Raw genomic sequence first — 21062 nt, forward strand, 5'->3', positions numbered from 1 at the left:
TTATTAGCAGCCAGCATAGTGCTAAAGTTCCAAGGACTGAGTTTTTTCTTTTTAGAGTATGATTGAGGGTGTTTTTAAAAGTATTTTTTACTTAAAAATATATTAAAATAATTATTTTTACATTTTAAAACTTGTTATATATATATATATATATATATATTAGCACATTGAACTAAAATACTAAATGAGCCGAAGATCATAACTCTCTTGTAAAGATACGAGTGAACAAGTTTGGCCGGCAAAGATGCCATGACCGTCAGTACCCGATTGAATTCCTCCGTCTCTGTGGTGGTAAGATGTTTCACGTCAATGGCAGAGGGTCGAAATCAAAATCCAATTGCATTCACATTTCATGAGAGGGGGTTTGTGCTGTGAATGCATGGTCAACCATTAGAACGAAGCAGAAAAATCAACATATTGGCCATAATTCTTTTTATGTCATGAAAAAGTCAATTGACCACCCAGGATTTGACCCCAAATATGGAAGAGAAATATAATAAGGCACTCAATATGAAATGCGTCAAATAATTTTACAAATTAATTAAGCTAGTTCTTGACAAAGTGTTGTTTTTTATTATTATTATTATTATTTCCTTTCTCTATTGATTTTACGGCTAGATCATATTATTATACCATTTTTTTGTGCAAAAAACATATGCACATTAATTATAACTACTACATAAATTTATTATTCTCGTATATGTAAACTTGAGATTATAATTAGAGCAAACCCTTTAATCTCAAACTTTTATCATTAGACCACCTACTAAATGATTAGATATTATTCTCATGCCAATTTATGTAAAATTGAAATGAAAATAACTTTTTTTTTTCTTTTATACTATTGATTAATAATCATATCACATATCCTTGAAAATAAATATTGAAAAATAAAAGGAGGCTCATAATAGCAGAATGTTAAGTGAAAATCATTCAGTAATTATTATTTTCAAGAGTTATACAGTTAGACTATTAATTATTATGTTTTGAACGACAATCCAATAGTACCCTGATTTTTAATTTGGTGCAATTATAGAATATATAATATAGATAAAGAATGAAACAATCTAGATTAATCACAATAAAACATATTACATGGTTCAAAGATTAAACAAGCTAAATAAAATCAAAGATGTATATTTAATAGATAATAAAAGTTATTTATTGGTAAATAAATATAGAAAATTATTGGAAATTCAAAAAGAATAAATATATATGTATTATAAATTAGTTAAATAATATGCACAGGAAGAAAGTAGAACAATGAAGAACACGAGTATGGACCCAAAACGGCAATTGACCAACAGCAAAATGTTCCCAAAACGAAGCCCAAATAACAGCAGGCTCCCTTAGTGGGTTGAGAAAGGAAATATTGCCTCCCACTCCCAGAATTCCATGGAGGACTCCTTCAACCTTTGATTTATATAAAAGTAAGGACTTGTTTGTTTTTCAAGGTCCGTGTCTTTGATTTTTACTCTCGCTCCATTCAAACTTCAAATCCGCGGCCATAAGTCAACACATGACATATACTGCGAAGCAACACCACCACACCATGCCTTAAAATATAAACCCCCCCACCTCCTCCTCCATTGGCACACACCGCAACTTACCGACCTAGCCTTCTTCGTCCTCAAGAACACACGTCTTGCTAACTAGCTAGCTAGCTCTTTACACATACCATAACGTTGTTGTTGTTTTTGTTTTGAGTCTGTCTTCTCTGGTATCACAAATGGGTTCCCAAAGAAGAAATCAGTGCTTAACGGTAATGATTTTTGTTACCATTGTTCTTGGATCATGTTCTCAGCAAGTATTGGCAGCTAGGCCATTGGAAGGAGAGCGGTGGTCGGAGAAGATTGTTGGAAATATCCAGTCTCTCCAAAGGGGTCCGGTTCCACCATCTACTGGGTCTCCATGCACCCATACTCCTGGCCGTGGTAGTGGCAAATGTTCCTTGGGTGAAATGAATTTTGCTGGCCATACTGTTGCTCTTGCACCACCTGCCTTTCCTGATGCCATCATGAACTTCGGCGCCGCAGCTTCTACCACCAGTGGAACTCATAAGCAAGATTCAAGCTCTTGAATATCGGTCTTAGGGACTGAATTAATCATACAAGCAGGTTCTTTCCAAGTTGTGAATAGCCGAAATAAACAAAGGATGGAGATGCTCAGCTTTAACTTCATACTTTCTTATTTTTTATTTTTTCTTTTCTTTTTTTGGAGCAACCACACTTGAAAAACAAGGTGGTGGTTTAGAAACAAATGATATTTGATGTTTATTCATTTTACTTCAATGAATATTTAACTTGATTCTTTTAGATTATATATTATGCTGTCTTGTTGTAATTGTTCAGAGAGTTTTAGAAAAGAAAAGATATATAATTAGTTTAATTACTTCATTCAAATTCCACTTCATTATTTATGCGATTACGTGTTGTTTTTTTTTAAAAAAAAAATTTGTTTTACTTTAAATTAATTTTATATTTTTTTTATTATATAAACATGTTAACATCAAAAATAAATTTAAAAAATTTATTTTAATACATTTTCAAATAACAATTTAATTCACTCTTGTGCAGCTTAAATATGAATTTTTCTCTATGTATTACTTTACTATAAGATTCAATATACTTTACTCTTACTTTATTTTGTTTCAATTATAATGAAGCCAGTAATTATATATCAAGATGGATCAAAGATTCATGAGCACAGACAACCAAAACAAGATTCATGAGCAGTGGTGAAGACAGCTTTTTTTCACTTTTAAACATGATGATACCCGCAGTTGATATTTTCAACGAAACAAATTATTAAAAAGAAAGAAAAAGTCGAGTATTTTAACGAGTTTGGGCGTCGTTTGACCTTATATATAATGTCGGTGTGTGTTACAAATTGCACAAAAACCTTTGCGAGGAGGAGGGTTTTGACTAGAATTGATCTGAAGACAAATTATGAAACAGAATTCCGGCTTTCATAAAGAAAAGGTGGAATTGTAACTCAGAGACGACGATATATGGACTTGGAACACCATTAAAGCTAAATAATAAATTATCAGTACCGGAAGATCAAGCTAGTGTTAATTTAATTAGCCATGCTATACTTTAAGATCATCAAGAAACTTAGTTCCTAATGACATATAAATTCATTCGAAGATATTCTTATCATAAAAAAAAATATGTTTTTTTTTATTATATTAATATTTGAAACGAATCAACATAAACATATACAAATTAATACAAGTATCAATTACCTCAAAACAAAGGCATCCCCAGCTTCTTTCTTTACTCAAGTCAGGGCCCTCAGATTTTGACCATGCAAAACTTGGTCAAAGCTATATATAAAAAGGGAAAAAGTCTTATGTTTTTCATTATTATTATTTTGGGTTGCGAGTAGCCACAGCTTAAGGACGAGCTAGGGCGTATGCGAGGGAGAAAACCCTACGAGGATTGAGTCAATGTTACAAAAACTGGGTTTATTCACGTATGAGGTATATGTATTATCAATTTGACCCGGTTTTATTCACGTTCAGCTTAATTTCTTGAGTAGAATATGAGAAATTGAGAATGGTTCATCTTTGATTTTTAATTAATTTGTTGGTTGGCATTATTTATATGCTACCATCTTTGGTATTTTATGTTTAAATAAGATGTTCTCGTATTAATAATTCTATATATAAAAAAAAAAAACTTGAAGAGGGTACGTAAGAGATCTAGCACTGAAGGGAATCACTCCAAACAAGAATACTAAAACATGCCCAGTGATGGCTATTGATTAAAGACACGGTGCCCTGCGATGCTGTTGTTCATGAATGTTCTCTCTGTAAGAAATTAAATTGTAGTGTTTTTCTAGCTCAGGGTAGATTGTTTCTGTCCGGACATGCGTGATTGGGTAGCAATCAAATAACAAGACAAGAGAAAGGGAACAAAGTTTTTTTTTTTTTTTTATAATCATGATGGAGTTGGTAAAGTAGATGGGTCAATAGGTATGTTTTCTACATGTTCATCAATTTAATTCTTTCTGTTCTGTTTTGTAAGCTTATTCAAAAGTGTAAAGATCTAGTTTCTTACATGCAAGCTGTTTTATATATATATATATATAGTTTTGTGTTGAAAGTAATCCTATGTCTGAAATTTTTGGTCCAAGAAACGAATAAATCAATCCTAGAGAAAAGTCGCATTTTGAAGGAATTATAATGTATAAGCTGACATGGTACGTCATCTCTCCAAGTCAACCCATGCAAGATGAAAGATGATATATACAGCCATCCAAGTCCCTTGTGATTGATGGTACAGCAAGCAGGCACAGACAATACAATAAGCAAAATGGTGGGCTCGTCTCCTTTGCAGCCCATGAAAGATCATAGATTGGTCCATGAGGACGATTTGATGAGATCATGGTTGTTGAGGTAGTAGAAATGGTGATGGTGATGGTAGTAATAGCGCCGGTTGTTAGGGTGGTGATGGGGTAATGGCCGCGGAAATGGTGGCGATAGCAGTTGAGGAATTATGGTCTGTTAATTTGAACGAACGCTCTAACTTGTGGTGGAGTAAGACCCATTGAGCTCGACTTTATTTGACCACAGACAGCATCTTGGGCTTTCAATGGGCTCAAGAGCACAGCAATTACTTAATCGAAGATAAAAATTTCATGAGTGGAAAGCATTAATTGCTTTTTATTTTTAATTTTAGTTAACTGAAATATTTTATTTTATTTTATCTTGTAATTGTTTTTCTATAAGAAAAATTATTTTCTTACTATAGATGAGTGGTTGAGGTTTTCAAGTATTCTAAATATTGTGTGACACGTGAATGGTTAAATTGATTGCCACGTATTAAAAAGAAGGAATTCTTCCTATTTGGGTAGCAAAGAATTATTGTTTTTCATTATAGAAAATAAAATTAACTGACACACTCTTTTTAGAGAATTATTGTCTCTAAAAATCATACATTAAAAACTTTATTTAGAAACTAAAATATAGGTTCAGATCTAAAATATATATATAATAATATATTTTACAAGTATATAGATAATTGACAGAGTCTTTTTTCATTAATTTATCAACAATTTTGTTATTTTTATATTTTATTTAATACTCTTTTTTTTATGTATTAACAAGTGAAACTTTCATTATAATACAAAAACTTATGAAATGACAGAAAAAACAATCAAACAAGAATCTTAAACTAAAAAAATATAAGATAAAGGGGATAAATATTATAACAAAAAAGCAAGCCTAGTAGTAAAAAACGCTAGACCTGTGATTCTTGCAGGTAGAAAGGACAAAATAAAGGGGAAAAAGAAAAAATAATTCTAAGAAAAAGTGTTGGGTGACAACTTACCTCAATTATTATTTAAATCAACAATGATATAGGTGTTTTTTTTTTCTTTTAATTTGGTAATTAATTTTTTAATTTTATCCTACTTGATTTTAAATTTATTTTCATAAATTATTTCAGCTTGTTTTTATAAAGTTTTTATACTTGATTTTACAAGTATTATTTTTGTAATCGTATGATTAAGTGAAAATATTTTTAAAATAAAGATCATTTAGTAAAGTCCATCACCTAGATTGCAAACTTGACGGGTTAAGTTTAGAAGCCGGATCAATTTAATATCTTGACATTTTATTATTAAAAAAATGATATCTTGAATTATTATTATTTTTTAAATAAAATCATAGTTTTATCATTATTTCAGTTATTTTTAGATATATCTGATTGAATGGGTCATGTCAGAATAATTCCTACACATACTTTAAAATTTTAAAGATTAATATGTTGGATCAAATTTAATAAGTATATTTGTTGATAAATACAATAGAAGTTGAACATCCACTACTCTACTCAAGAGTAAATAAATGGGCAATTTAATAATATAAATGTACTACAAAAGAAATTGATTTTTTTTTTGAGGGGGGGGGGAGTTGATACGGATTTAACACATCTTTGCTGGCTAATACTATATATATATATATATACTTGTTGATAACTTTTCTTTTTTCTTTTTTCTTTTTTATTTGACGAGTATAGGTATTTTTGAACTAGTTTTATAAGTCTTAATGTATATTTGATATATAAATTAATAATAATTTTCTTAATTTATATATTTTACTTGATTGGGAGTTTTTTTAGATTAGTTTAGACACCAATTAAAACTATATATTGTCTATTTAAACGATATTAATATTCTCTTTAATAAACTTACCTTGTAACGTTTTAAATCATACATTATTATACATTTTATTCTAAATGTATAATACTGTAAACGGCAAGATCTAGAGTTCATGGAATTCAGGTGATGAATTCCATCACCTCTCTCTCTCTCTAAAAAACAAATAACGAGTACGTTTCTTAATGAAAAATAGAGAAGTTAGGTTAAAACAAGTTCTATTTAATGAAAAATTGTGCAGAAGTTATGTTAAAAAAAGTTCTATCTTGAATATTAAGAAATAAATGGAATGGGAAGATCATTTCCAAGATCAACAGCATGGAATCTATTTCTGAAATTTTCTTAGCGATGGTAGGGAATAAGTAAGTATTTTATTTCTGAAATATTTATAAAGTTAGATCATAGTAATAAATTTCAACTGTACAATATAAACTGAGAAAACTTGTGTACGAGCATGTCAATAATATCATGAGCATTGTTCATGTCAGATGTCTTTGTAGATGAACGTTGACGGAGTAACAAACTGCAAAATAAATGAGCAGCGGCAAGACCTTATGCCATGGACATGGAGGGTACGATCCACAGGTGATGTGGGATAGAAATTAATTCCCCATGGATCTTTTAGCTGTGAGATTGTGTGTGTCCAAAGTGTTTTTCCAGCCTCCACGGCATCTAGTCGCATGGTGTTGGTTTAAATCTCCACAATAAAACTTCAATTATAACATCACTTGTAGTATTAAAAAAAATTTAATCATGAGAAAAGTAGTTTACTGGTTAGATTCTAGATTTGTTTTCTAAAAATTATCAATTCGAGTCTTACAAACCTCAGGGCCACTGAAGATTTACATGATTATTAACTTCAGGATCTGTGGGATTAGTCGAGGTGCGTGTAAGTTCACCCAGACATTTACATTAATAAAAAAAATTAATAAAATAAATTCAAGATATCAAAAAAAAAATCATTAATAGTAATCAATAACACTTTTTGCTTAAATGCATGGGAGTTGCCTATTGCAACGGCCAACTCTAGTGACCATCGATGATTTTTTTTTATATTGTTATATTCATTTCATGAATATTTTTTAGTGTACTTTTGATATTTTATTTTTCTTGTTGTAATTGTTCACTTGTTGTCAAATAAAAATTGTCACTAACTCCAATTACCATTCATGATTTATTTTAGGATAGCTAGAGTTGTCTTGTTAAAATCTTTTTGTTAATACTAGTGGTATGGTAATTAAAGATTCGAAATGTTTTCAAAATCTTTTTTCTATTTTTTCTTTTCTTATTATAATTTATACTTAGTTTTTAATAATTTCTTTGAAATATCATGTTTTTCATTAACAGCATCTTAAAATATCGCATTTCTTCATTATAATATATACCAAACTATATTATATGTTTTTCGTTACTTAAATTATTTGGCGAATATTTTGTTGAGATGTTAATAGAAAAAAAAACCCATATATTTCCCTCTTAGCGTCACTTTTTTTTCCTCTTCCGACAGCAAAACCTAGGCAGATGCATACATACATTACACTGTTACTCTTTTCAATGAACTTCAATCCCCCATCACAGTGGAACCACCCTGCTTTTTGCCTAATTGGAGAGCCAATTGATAGATGCTGACGAGTGACGGGAAAACAAGAAATATAAGCCTGGGTATTTATTCCTTCTCGAGTTCCAGGTTTGAATACATGGCAAATGTTTGGTTTTTTTTTTTTAAAAAATAATTAGCATAATAAATATAAAAATTTGGTATAATAGCATCTTTAAAAAAAAGTAATGAAATAATATAGTTTAATATTATCACACTTTAAAAACACCATATTTATTAAATATCATTATTAAAAAAAGCGACAAGAAACATCATATTTTTAAAATGTAATAAAGTAGGATATTGAAACACTTTACACTTTCAAAACACGACGGAAAAAAAAAAAAGTTGGTGTTGCAGCAATTAATCTTCTTCCACCAACACCAGCATATCACATACCTAAAGATCAATCAAACACACACTCAATCACACCACCATCTCCACCGCTATAAGCAGCACCAAGTCCCGCCATTTTAATCCTCAAAAACCCATAACAGAACTCGTTGGAGTTTTAACAAAACTTTGTGAATTGAAAATATTGTTTAACAGACGAATTAGCTTTAAAGATTGACTCATCGTAAAGTATTTTATTTCACAATATATTGATCAACTTATTTATAAACTATTCTATACAGAATATCAGTGGTGGACTTTTTAACCTAAAAACCAAGGGTTTAAAGTACTTCAAACATCAAATCAAGAGGCAAAGAAAGATAAAACAAGTGGCTAAAGTCGTGAGGGGAAGCGCGTGGAGGGAAGTGCCATGTGGGACATGCAGCAGCATCTTACACAGATAGACAGTCATAGGTGTAGCTCAGACTCTGCTACGAAAAGAAATGATAGGATTGGAATTTGAGTACACAAATCAACGAGACACCCTAACCACCCATCATGTTCGGAGAGCTGGGAGCATTACCTACCTTTACATCACTCTCCTTTCCACTGTGTATTAATTTGACCGACCCGATATTTTGTTAGTATTGCCGGTCTCCCACTACCAAAGGAACCCTCCTGAAAAGGTCGACAGTCGACACGCCCCTTCATATGAAAAGGAAGGCGACGCTGTTGCTGTTGCTGTTGCTGATGCTGCTACTGCTGTTAGAAACCAGTACCATGGTATGCATAGCAAGGTAGCTCGTAAACAGTTAGAAGATTCCTGAGGGGTGGTGGCCGGATACTGCTGGAGGACAGGTTTGGGGTCACGTTGACCTTTGATTATGGCCTGGAGGGACCTGTTAAAGGCCAGTAAGAAATGGACTGGACTGCACTAGCATGAGGGCATGTGAACATTTGGGTCCCATGCATGCGTTTCCCAACATTTCATTTCAAGTCTAAATGATTTTAATGTGTGCCCAGAAGTCGAATCATTCAATTGCTTGCCGCTCCTCATATACTGTAATCAACTGGGAAGATTTAATTCTTTTTTCTTTAGCATATTAAAGAGGTTTGATCCGAGTTATTTGAGAAAAAAAAAAGTGACTTCATCAAGGGTCACACAGTTACAATTCAATAGTTCAGATTCGGGATTTTTGTTTTAAATTAAATTCTTAGAATCAAAAAATGAAATTTAAGGATGAAATTAAGGAGTTCTTTTTTTTTAGTGCTACTGCTTTTATTATTATTTTGAGTTTCATGTATTAGTGGGGAATCTCATGTCTATAAAGTTTAATTATGATAGTATAAATCAGGGCAATGATAGAGATTTGCTTCTCCGTGTTTGAAGGTCGAGAAGATGATGAGGCCAATGATTTATGTTTAGGGATGGCAATGAATATTTGGGGTGTTTAAAAGTATTATAGTAATTATTTTTAAAATATTTTTAGATCAAAAATATTATTTCAGAAATATTTTTAAATTGAAAATATTTTTAAATTAATTTTTTAAAAAAAATATTAATTTAAACACAATTTTAAACAGCTCCTAAATCAGGTTGAAATCTTTTTTTCACTTATCCAGCTCTTTAAAAAATTTAAAATTTATATATCACCTCACAAAGACACATTCTAGTAAATTAATATGAATAATTTAAAATCATCGTAGTAATCTTATTTTTATAAAGTCCTATTTAAAATATTAACAATAAACTTGATTTAAAAATATAAAATTACAATCTTAAACATCACTAATAGTTCATACTAATTAGTAAATTATTAGCGATTAGCATGATTATACAACTTCTCATTTATATTTAAAAACCATGTGTTGAATTATGTGTTTATTATTGGTTAAATGACTGTCATGACTTTTACCATGTATCACTCTCAATACTTCATAAATAATATTATATGCAACATCATGGGACAACAACATGCAAATTTAATATATTCTTATGTAAATGTAAATGTAAATGGTAAAACATTATATAGTTTTTGCTCATACTATTCTTTTATTTCTATTTTCTCACTAGTCTTCTAAGAGTTTCTTGAGGTTTCTCTTGGTTACCACCTTCGTCCATGGTATTTTTTTCCTTTTATTTATTAAGATATGATTTTTTTTTTTTGTTTTTCGGGATCTTTCTTTTAGGTTTTGGTTTTCTTTTTTTATCTTGTAAAGTTTTCGGTGAAAGTTCATGCCAGGGATATTAAGCCGATTTAATAGATAATAATGCTTAAGAATGGAAAAGAATGCAATTACACTTTATTTTAAAAGATATAACTTAACTAGTTAGATTTTAAATTTATTTTTTAAAAATTATCAGTTTGAGTTTTATAAATTTCAGGGTCATTAGAAATTTATATGGTTATTAATTTTAAGATCCATAAAATTAATTGAGATACACACAAACTAACTCAGACATTCATGTTAATAAAAAAAGATGATGTACCAGAGTTGCATAATAATTTACTTCAAGTGCAATCCTCTTTTTATCTGTTTTAAATGTTATTTGAGACTGTAAAACCTATTTTATACAACTAATTTATCAATAAATCTTTTATCTTTATCAAGATAAAATAAAATATTTTTAATTAATAATCATTAATACTCTTTTTACTTATTATCACATGATCACAGTTATAAAAAGTAAAGGTAAACAGTATTTGTTATGTTAGTGTAACTCTTTCTCTCTCCCTAATCATTCATGATTCATCCATTGAAATCATGTTTCAAATCACGTTTTATAAAAGTTTAAATATTTTTATTGAAAATTATTTTTTTAATACATTAAAAAACACTTTTATAAAAAATCACTCTCGCAAACGCAGACGCCCACCAGATTGTCTAAGATCTTGGTTTGCTGGATGTGGTCCTGTGGAATATGAACACAAGGATTGCCCTAGTAGCTAGCTAGCCAGAACCTCTGAAACCTATAAAACCTATGAACAATTAATAATTTGAGACAATAAATTCACAGTCAATCTGGTCAAACAAGAAAACAAACTTAGGATAGCAACTACTCATTTTTCTCTCCCATTACGTCAAGTTACAGTGACTCGGTTAAATTTTAATTTACTTTTTGTTACTGAGTTATGTGAATAAAAACTCTTAATTTACTGTTTTGAAACAAAAAGTTGAAGTGGTTAACAATTTATGTACTAAATCAGCATTTTTATTATTTTGTAGTGATGTTCATGTTTATTTTAAAAAAAAACAACTTGAAAACTTATGTAGCTATGCATTTGGAGGGAGTTAATTTACCTTAATAATGGATTCGGTGGTGCCCAAATACCATATTTTGTTGTTAAGCATATGACTCAAGTTCAAAACTAACAAACAAAAAGGCCAAAGCTCTTGGAAAAAGATGAAGACCAAGAACAAGAATGCACAACAAAGAAAGTTTATCTGGCCACACTGGATAGCAAGAAAGTTTTCCGATCAAATTAAACAATAGGATTTGCATCGGACTCGAAATACAAATTTTCCTGTCAAGTTTTGTGGGTTTCAACTAAAGAACAGATTAGACAACAAGTTGTTCGGTCAAATTTGGTGAATCTTGACCCAAACACCAGACCAAATAATGAGTTGTCCAGTCAAGTTTAGAGGGTTTAGACCCAACACAACTCTTCGCATGCACATGATCATATATCACTCAAACTCTTTACTTCTTAGCATGCACATGCTCTCACATGCACTTAATTATTCGAGAGCACACATCTTGTTAGTACAATATTGTAGCCTTCCAAGACATGGCTACACACACCTTCTTCTCACTTGTAAAGCTATAATTTTAGAGCTTACAAACATATAGATTGTCAATGTGACGTCTACTTGTCTAACCAATAACTATCGTGCGTCCAATAATCATTACGATGCCTAATCTATCTTATGTGGAATTTGCATTTGACTACTCATCGTATAGGTTTCTCGTGTGGTAAAGATAATTATTCTTCACCGTTACTTTCATTTGGTATGTTTGCAACTTCACACTCCGCAAGGTAATTTCATGTTATCGAGGTATATAAATATCTCAAGTTACCATGTAATGATAGACAACAAGCCCACATAATAATACCACACATAATAATCACAACATCCATTGACTATGCTTTTCGTTCTCATTCCTTTTATTCTACTTATATTAAGGATCTCCTATTCTATCCTAATAAAGAACTTGTTTTGCAGGAGTTTGGGAACCAACCCAGCCCAAGTTAAAACAAAAATATATTCATAATTCATTATACCAGTCGTGAAAAGGCTCATGTTCAATTTGAGGTTTTTTCCAACTTCATCAAAAGCATTGTACGTGGGAAGTTGAACAAAATCTAGTTCACTCCCGTTTTACACACCACTAAAAGTTGTTTCCGTGGTTGACTTAAAAATGTCAAGGCACGGGAGAGTATTTGACCTTCCTATCACATGTACATCAACTCTTATAGATCTCAAACAAATCGTTCATCAAATAAGAATGCTCAATGAAGCTATTTAAGCTATACAAGAACAACTTTGAACTTTATCATCTCCTCAATAAGTGACATAATAATTGGCTTTCATTGTATGCATCGCCAAGTGCACTACTGAGTGCATATAAACAACTGCAGTTTCATGAAGGAACGAGGCAAAATGATGTGCATGAAATTAAGCATGAGAATGATCTATTGGTGTATATGCCCTCTAACTAATTGATCGGTTTTTTGTAACATTGACGTTGTTAATGTAAAAATATATTTATTATTTATTAAAGACTTGTTTATCTTTAATATTTATTTATGTGTGATTAATGAGTTTAGAGTAAAGAAAAAGTATTATGATAAAAATACTTTGAAAAAAAATATTACAAAGTAGTTATAATTATAAGATTTATATTACATCGTGATTAATACTCTATTAAAATTGAGCATTAGTATTCTAGATTCTTCTATTACGTAACTAAAAATTAATTTGGATATTTGGTATTCAATTTTAGTTTTTTAAGATATTAAAAAGAAATTGCTGGATTTGGATTTTTTTTTTATGATTTTTCAATTCATTTAATTTATTAGGCATTTTCTCATATATTTTTTAAACAAAAAAAGGCAAAATCAAACGTCAAAGAAGCCCTTAGAAATATCTCTTTTCACCGTCTTGATTTCTTGAAAAGCACACTAGTTCACACTCCGCAAGGTAATTTCATGTTATCGAGGTATATAAATATCTCAAGTTACCATGTAATGATAGACAACAAGCCCACATAATAATACCACACATAATAATCACAACATCCATTGACTATGCTTTTCGTTCTCATTCCTTTTATTCTACTTATATTAAGGATCTCCTATTCTATCCTAATAAAGAACTTGTTTTGCAGGAGTTTGGGAACCAACCCAGCCCAAGTTAAAACAAAAATATATTCATAATTCATTATACCAGTCGTGAAAAGGCTCATGTTCAATTTGAGGTTTTTTCCAACTTCATCAAAAGCATTGTACGTGGGAAGTTGAACAAAATCTAGTTCACTCCCGTTTTACACACCACTAAAAGTTGTTTCCGTGGTTGACTTAAAAATGTCAAGGCACGGGAGAGTATTTGACCTTCCTATCACATGTACATCAACTCTTATAGATCTCAAACAAATCGTTCATCAAATAAGAATGCTCAATGAAGCTATTTAAGCTATACAAGAACAACTTTGAACTTTATCATCTCCTCAATAAGTGACATAATAATTGGCTTTCATTGTATGCATCGCCAAGTGCACTACTGAGTGCATATAAACAACTGCAGTTTCATGAAGGAACGAGGCAAAATGATGTGCATGAAATTAAGCATGAGAATGATCTATTGGTGTATATGCCCTCTAACTAATTGATCGGTTTTTTGTAACATTGACGTTGTTAATGTAAAAATATATTTATTATTTATTAAAGACTTGTTTATCTTTAATATTTATTTATGTGTGATTAATGAGTTTAGAGTAAAGAAAAAGTATTATGATAAAAATACTTTGAAAAAAAATATTACAAAGTAGTTATAATTATAAGATTTATATTACATCGTGATTAATACTCTATTAAAATTGAGCATTAGTATTCTAGATTCTTCTATTACGTAACTAAAAATTAATTTGGATATTTGGTATTCAATTTTAGTTTTTTAAGATATTAAAAAGAAATTGCTGGATTTGGATTTTTTTTTATGATTTTTCAATTCATTTAATTTATTAGGCATTTTCTCATATATTTTTTAAACAAAAAAAGGCAAAATCAAACGTCAAAGAAGCCCTTAGAAATATCTCTTTTCACCGTCTTGATTTCTTGAAAAGCACACTAGTTCTCACTCAAATTGTGAGAAAAACGGGTAGGAACACATTCAAGCGATCCTCTGACGGACCGTTGCATTTGCAACAGTTCCCATTCTCTTCACTTGGTTTTGTACTTTCAAAGACACAGAACAGGACACTTCTTCTCTCTCTTTCTTCTGTCACGTGACATCTCAATTATAAAGAGAGGGGGTAAAGAAAGTGACTATTTTCACCAAGAACCCAAGACAAAGACACTTATTTCTTTGGTCCTCTCCCTCTTGTAATAATATCTATCAATCGATCTTTAGGAGATTCAGGCCGCTCTCTCCGTGTTGGATACTTGTCTGTTTAGAGAGACGGAGAGAGAAAAGAGAGTTTTTTTTTGTTTGTGTTAATTTGTGTGTGCCCGTCGTTGCAATATAGGTAAGAAAGAAATGCAACAGCACCTGATGCAGATGCAGCCCATGATGGCAGCCTATTACCCCAGCAACGTCACTACTGATCATATTCAACAGGTTCTCTCTTCCCTTCTCTTCTCTGCTTCACGCCTTCTCCTTCTCTTTTTATCTGCTTTTTCTTCCCTGTTTCCAGTAAGTACTTCAGCTTTTGTTTGCTTGCTTATTTTTCTTTTTTTCGAGTGTTTTGTGTGCCTCTAAAGTCCAAGTAATGTTAGTGGCTATATATATACGCTGTTGTTTTCACCATCTATTTGCTACCTTTTCCTTCAAGTTTTCTTGTTGGTTTCTGTTTCCTTATCATTGACAATTTCTTTTTCGCACTTTTCTTGTGAATTTTGATGTGTATTGGTTTACAAGTTTGTTCTTTATGTATGTTCATCTCTTTTTGTAAGTGGGTTTTTATTCTTTTGATGTTTCTTTATGTCTTGTACATGCTTTACTCATCACCTGGGGTTCATGTCCAGTTCATATTTTTCTGCTTTTTTGGCAGCAGTAACTTTTTCTCTTTGATATTTCCCAGCAACAAAAGCTTGAATCTTTAGATTATTTGGTGTATTTTTCTTTTGGAGCCAGAGGTCAGCAGGTTATATAGGGCATGTATAGCATCATGCTATTGATTTTTTTTAGCTGTTTCTTGGTTGTTCTTTATTTAGTGTTTACTTATTGTTTATTCCATATTTGATCATATAATATTGATGGATCTCATTGTTATTTTAAAATCTAATGTCCTTCCTTCTTTTGTTCTTAACTGGATAGCCTAAAAATGATTGGTGCCCTTACCAGCTACCATATGTTAAAGAGTTGGTATACATACAGAGGTTTTAAACCGTGCAAGTAACTGCTAGCATGGCAGAGCAGAAAACAAAAAATTAACATATTGGCCATTTGATTTTACAGATGGATGTGAGGACTCAATTTCTGCTGTCCAAAACCCAAGAAAACTAAGTAATAACACAAAATCAAAGGGATATGAAATACAACATGGTTTGGCAAATCCTACTTCACAAAAACATCTCACCATCTGAAATTCGTTTAAATCCAAGGAATTTTCATTACACAACTGTTAGCCCTCACAAACTACAATTGTGAAAAACTATACGATAAGGCAACCCTTTCACAAAACCCACCACTGCCCTCATCAAACAATACAACTATCAAGAAAACAATTATTTATTGTTGTATAAAACTAGCCACCACACATGCTATTTATTTATACTAGCAATAAGGTGGATCCTTGTTTTACTAGGAAAAAGGCTTCAAGTTCAAGTTCAAGTTCAATAATAGAATATGTTAACCAATCTAACCTAAACCAACTCACCAATTTAAGCCACAACTCAACAATTTCTTTGATTTTTCCTTTTGATCTTAAAAGTCATTGAGACAGAATGGTGTTATTGAAATGCTGATTTGCAGCGACCAGGTTTCTTGTTTGATCGAAATGAAGCACAAAAAAGGAGATAGTAGTTGACAGGACAAATAATGGTAAAATTAAATGTGCTAACCCAGTAATATGGTCCGTTTTATAGGCGGTAGAAACTATGAGAGGGTGTCAGAGTTTTATAAATTTTGGTTAAGATTTGCCTATTGGTGTACCTATTTTTTAGTTAGATAATCATTTGTTGGCTGCTGGCCTGCAGCTATATAGTTCTCTGTAGTTTCCTTGTTCGTTCCATGACTTTCTGTAAGTGCCTTGCCTTTATCGTAGGTGTATTAAGAACTTCTGAGGGGAAACACAAATGTTAGGTATTGTTATGGCTTTCATTCAACACACTTTTGTTTTTGATAGTCAGGATCAACCATATGAATGCCAGTTATTGGATGGAATAATGGCCTGCACTGCAGGGTCCTTTCTTAACATAAATTGTCATTTGTTTGGATATGTTCGCATCGTTGCTGATGAGATGGTCCTCTCTCAATGTTTTCATAACATGTCGTTTTCCATTTTTTGCCGTACATTTTTGTAATAAAGTTCTATTTCGTGGCTAACATGGCATTCTTCTCATGTGGTGAAACACATTAAGGTTACCCTAGGCGTTTGTTTTGTGTTTTTTAATGTATTATTGGCTTCTAAGCACTTAGGGGAGTACTAAATTACTAAGCTTGTACGGGACCCTCAACAACTGCCAAAAGAACTAGGGAAAATAAACAAAAGTATTGCTTCTTAGCCTATTTGAAGGGATGCCAAAATTAATAGAACCTTATGGTACAGCTACAATCAACAAGTTACTGTATAGGTGGTTTCATGTAGTAATGACTCAGTCCATTATGTTTACTATAGGAATAGAGAGATTTCATTAGTTGTAATCTCCATGACATCAAGGGCCAGTAAAAGTGTTTATGCTCTTGAAGTGAGCAATGCTTGTAGTTGCATGACTCATGATGTTTGGTCCGGATTAGATCTATCTAGGATTGTGCTTGTCAGTTGATGCAACTAGCTCACTGGTTTCTGAATTAGACATGAGAAATGCTTGGAAACAAATCACAGCAAGTTTTCCAAGTTTTGTTGGAAGCAGTTAAAAAATGGTTGGTTGGACTTGTAAGAGTGCGGACTTTGTTTTTATGTGTATTTTGTCAGTTTGGGCTGTGAAGAAATCAAACCTCTACATGCATTGCTGTATCTTGGGTAAAGCAACCAACTTCATTCTTGATGTCAGATGTGTTATCTACTTTGCAAATTAAACAAGAATAGGTATTTCTTTTTCGGTATGATTATGGAGAGCTGAGGGCAATGAAATTGATTACTGAGGCTTGGTGATAAGATAAACTAAAATGTATGAATAAGGCTAGGTAATGGAGACCTGGAGAGAAAATTAAGTTGCGTTGGATGGTGATACTAACTAGTGTTCTATCACTTACCGTGGAGGGAAAAGACTTGGCATTCATCTAAATCAATTTGTTCTCTCTCTCTGTTAGTCTTCAGCACTCCTTTTATGTGCCAGAAACTGTGAAGAAAAGGAAAGAAAAAAAATGTTGAATTGCTTCAGAAGTTGGTGATATTTCTTTAAGCATATTCACTTGCCATGTTTTCTTGTCCCTTTCATGAATCAACTGGAGAATAAGCTAATTTTTCAGGCCCATTTCCTCGAAAGAAGAAAGAGTTTCTTTGCCTACTTCTTTTATTCGTTATTTGTCCCTTCCTATTTATTATTTAACTATTTATTATTTATGCCTTCATCGTTTATTCATGCAGTATCTGGATGAAAACAAGTCATTGATTTTGAAGATTGTTGAGAGCCAGAATTTAGGGAAGCTCAGTGAGTGTGCAGAGTATGTAGTAGCCTCTCTCACTTTTAATTTGAAAATTTGCCTTCTCTCTGGTTAGAGGAGGCATCCTTGCTGCTAATAGTCTGCCTTTTACATGTCGGTAACATACACCTGTTTGGTCTTTGCTAGAAGTAAGGGAATATGGTAAAAGAGACATTGAACTTGGATCATAATCAGCGATTAATTTGTCCTTGATATCTTCTGCATTTGGCTGCTCACCATACAACTGGATATCTATCAGCCATGATCATTTTTAAACCTTTGGCATGCTGGTGTTTTAAATTTAATTGACTAGCCCATTTGTCGATGCAGGTTAGTACCAAAAATTTGCCCACCTATCTTAAGGGTTATACAGATCAATTGATCAGACTTTTAAGTGACAGAAACTTCACATGGCCATCCGAGTGCCTGTTTAGAGCTTATATTCTACTCATTTTCTCTTACCAAGATGTCTTCTTCTCTCCTCCAGGGTGGTGACTTCTCTTGGTTATAAAGCATTCTCTGTCATCTTCTTCCATTGTTTATTTTGTACCTCTCTGGTCCCAAAAAGATACTCTCCAAAGCTTGGCGAGCTGAAATGATGGTCTTGAATTCTATCTGGGAAAATGATTTTGTCCTTGATGTAGGCAATTTAGATCCTAGACTGATGTCTAAAAGTTAGAGCTGTAGTATAGGTGATGTCTGTTTGTGCCCTTTCTAGTTGGAGTCGTAACTGAATCCATCTGTCTGGAAGTGATTATTAAAGGATTAATTGATGACCTAAATATGTACACTACAAAATAACAAGCCGCGCCGAGGTTGGAAATTATTCATAATTAAATTGCTAAACACTGAGCATTTTGTGTCGTAGGAACCAAGCAAGACTACAGCGGAACCTGATGTACTTGGCTGCAATTGCTGATTCTCAGCCCCCGCCACCTACCATGCATGCCCAGGTAAAAGTGCTGTTGAGAATGTATAGTATGTAAATGCGCAGGCTTTAGAGAAGTATTTAATTTGTTACAGTTTGATTTTGATTTTTTTTATCTGTAAATCCCTGTAGTTCCCTTCCAGCAGCATTATGCAGCCAGGAGCACATTACATGCAGCACCAACAAGCTCAACAGATGACACCACAAGCCCTTATGGCTGCTCGCTCTTCCATGCTGCAGTATGCTCAACAGCCATTCTCAGCTCTGCAACAACAGCAAGTGCAAGCCTTACACAGCCAGCTTGGCATGAGTTCTGGTGGAAGCGCAGGACTTCATATGCTGCAAAATGAGGCCATCATGGCAGGAGGCAGTGGAGCACTTGGTGTTGGAGGATTTCCTGACTTTGGAATCGATGCTGCTGGTAGAGGAATTGCAAGTGGGAGCAAGCAAGATATTCGGAGTGCAGGATCTAGTGAAGGGCGAGGTGGGAGCTCTGGAGGCCATGGTGGTGATGGAGGTGAAACCCTTTACTTGAAATCTGCAGATGATGGGAATTGAGATGTAAGAAATGGTGAACCTACTGGTTTGTCAACATCTGAACTTAGGAATGTTTAGCCAGGAAGTTGATCTAGAGATAGGAACCAGGGAGGACTTGCTGCCTAGAAAACTTGTCATGCAAAAACTCGTTGAAGACTTACCCCAAACCATTGGCTGGCTTGTTTTGAAGTATTGGGACAACGAATCTTGTGGTAATGTATCATAGTAAATTTCTAGGTTATGTTTTGGTGTGCTTTAATCTTGCTCCCTTTCTTCATGTTGTTTGTGAGCTTGAAATATGGGTGGCTAGTTCCAATCTAATTTTGAATGTGGTCGAACCATCTTCTAGGAAAGCATGTATTTGCTAGCCATAGAAATCACAGAGGCATCACTTGGATACTTTCACCCGTAACTTTTGTCAGAATCAGAATCTAGAACTTAAATAAACACAAAGTAACTGGCGGTTTCAATTCGTTAATAGAAGTGAAGTTTGGAAATCTGAAACTTTGAACGACAACTTTGTTCTGTAGGTATTATTGAATGTAAAAATTGCAGTAATGAAACTGTTTGGAGAAGAAAGTCATGCTCATACGTGCTTTCAATCTTATGTTTCCAACAAGACAGTATTGTGCTGCTTCAAAAAAACCCAACAGCGTAGAAAATATAATTCAAGCTTATAGATTTTTTCGTGCCGAAATAGTAGAAGAAAATATCCTGAGAGGGGGGGCAAACCAACCGTGTAGCTGCAGGTAAAACGTAAGCTATTAATTAATCATACAAAAACACAAGGAGATCGAAATTCAAAAGACATCTCTGAAACATTTCCCCAAAAGAAACCATCTTCTGTCTGCAGCAATGGTGTACTGTTGGGAAAAACATCATGCACACCTGCCACATTGAACTGTGGAGTTCCATAGTAAGGAACTTTACTGGCTTCTTCATTGCTAATCACCGAATATGCATCAAAGGGATCTTCAACTTTGGAATCTTTTCCTGTTAATTCTTGAACAATTGCCCTAAACTCGGAGGCATTGGTTGCTTTAACCATTGTTGGGCTTGAAATGTATGTTATCTTGACTGGTTCTTTCTTGTGCTTGGTGGGTTTTTTTCCCCTTCTAGGTTCTCGACGGCCAGAATATTGTTCACCAAGCTGGCTCATTTTCTTCGATATTTGGTGGAAATATGAAGACGAGGAAGAGAGAGAGAGCAGCTGGTTTTGGTTTTGTTGTGTGTTGATCCTTTGCCTCTTATAGGGTTTTTTTTTGTGAGGAGCAGTTGAGCTCGAGGGTGCTTCCAAGAAAGGAAGTTTGAAGTTCGTGACAAAATTGGAAAAACCAACGGATGACTGGAGAGGAAAAACGTTCGGAGCGAACGCTGACTTCCTTCCTCTGTTTGGTGGGCACTAACTAAATTTCTACAATGGCTGCCTAAACCATGAGTGACAGCAGCAAATGTAGTATTATCCATCTTCTT

General features: G+C 32.8%; 1 protein-coding gene across 1 annotated transcript; it reads left to right on the top strand.

Moving 5' to 3' along the window:
- The first annotated feature begins 14534 nt into the window (after nucleotides 1–14534).
- On the top strand, nucleotides 14535–19848 carry LOC133669187 (GRF1-interacting factor 1-like). The gene is made up of 4 exons (XM_062089237.1): nucleotides 14535–14935; nucleotides 18069–18145; nucleotides 18993–19077; nucleotides 19185–19848. The coding sequence occupies exons 1-4, from the start codon at nucleotides 14855–14857 to the stop codon at nucleotides 19608–19610; spliced, it is 669 nt and encodes a 222-aa protein (XP_061945221.1). The 5' UTR covers nucleotides 14535–14854; the 3' UTR covers nucleotides 19611–19848.
- The last annotated feature ends 1214 nt before the right edge of the window (nucleotides 19849–21062 follow it).

Source organism: Populus nigra, chromosome 12 (assembly GCF_951802175.1).
Source record: "Populus nigra chromosome 12, ddPopNigr1.1, whole genome shotgun sequence".
NCBI classification, from domain to species: Eukaryota; Viridiplantae; Streptophyta; class Magnoliopsida; order Malpighiales; family Salicaceae; genus Populus; species Populus nigra.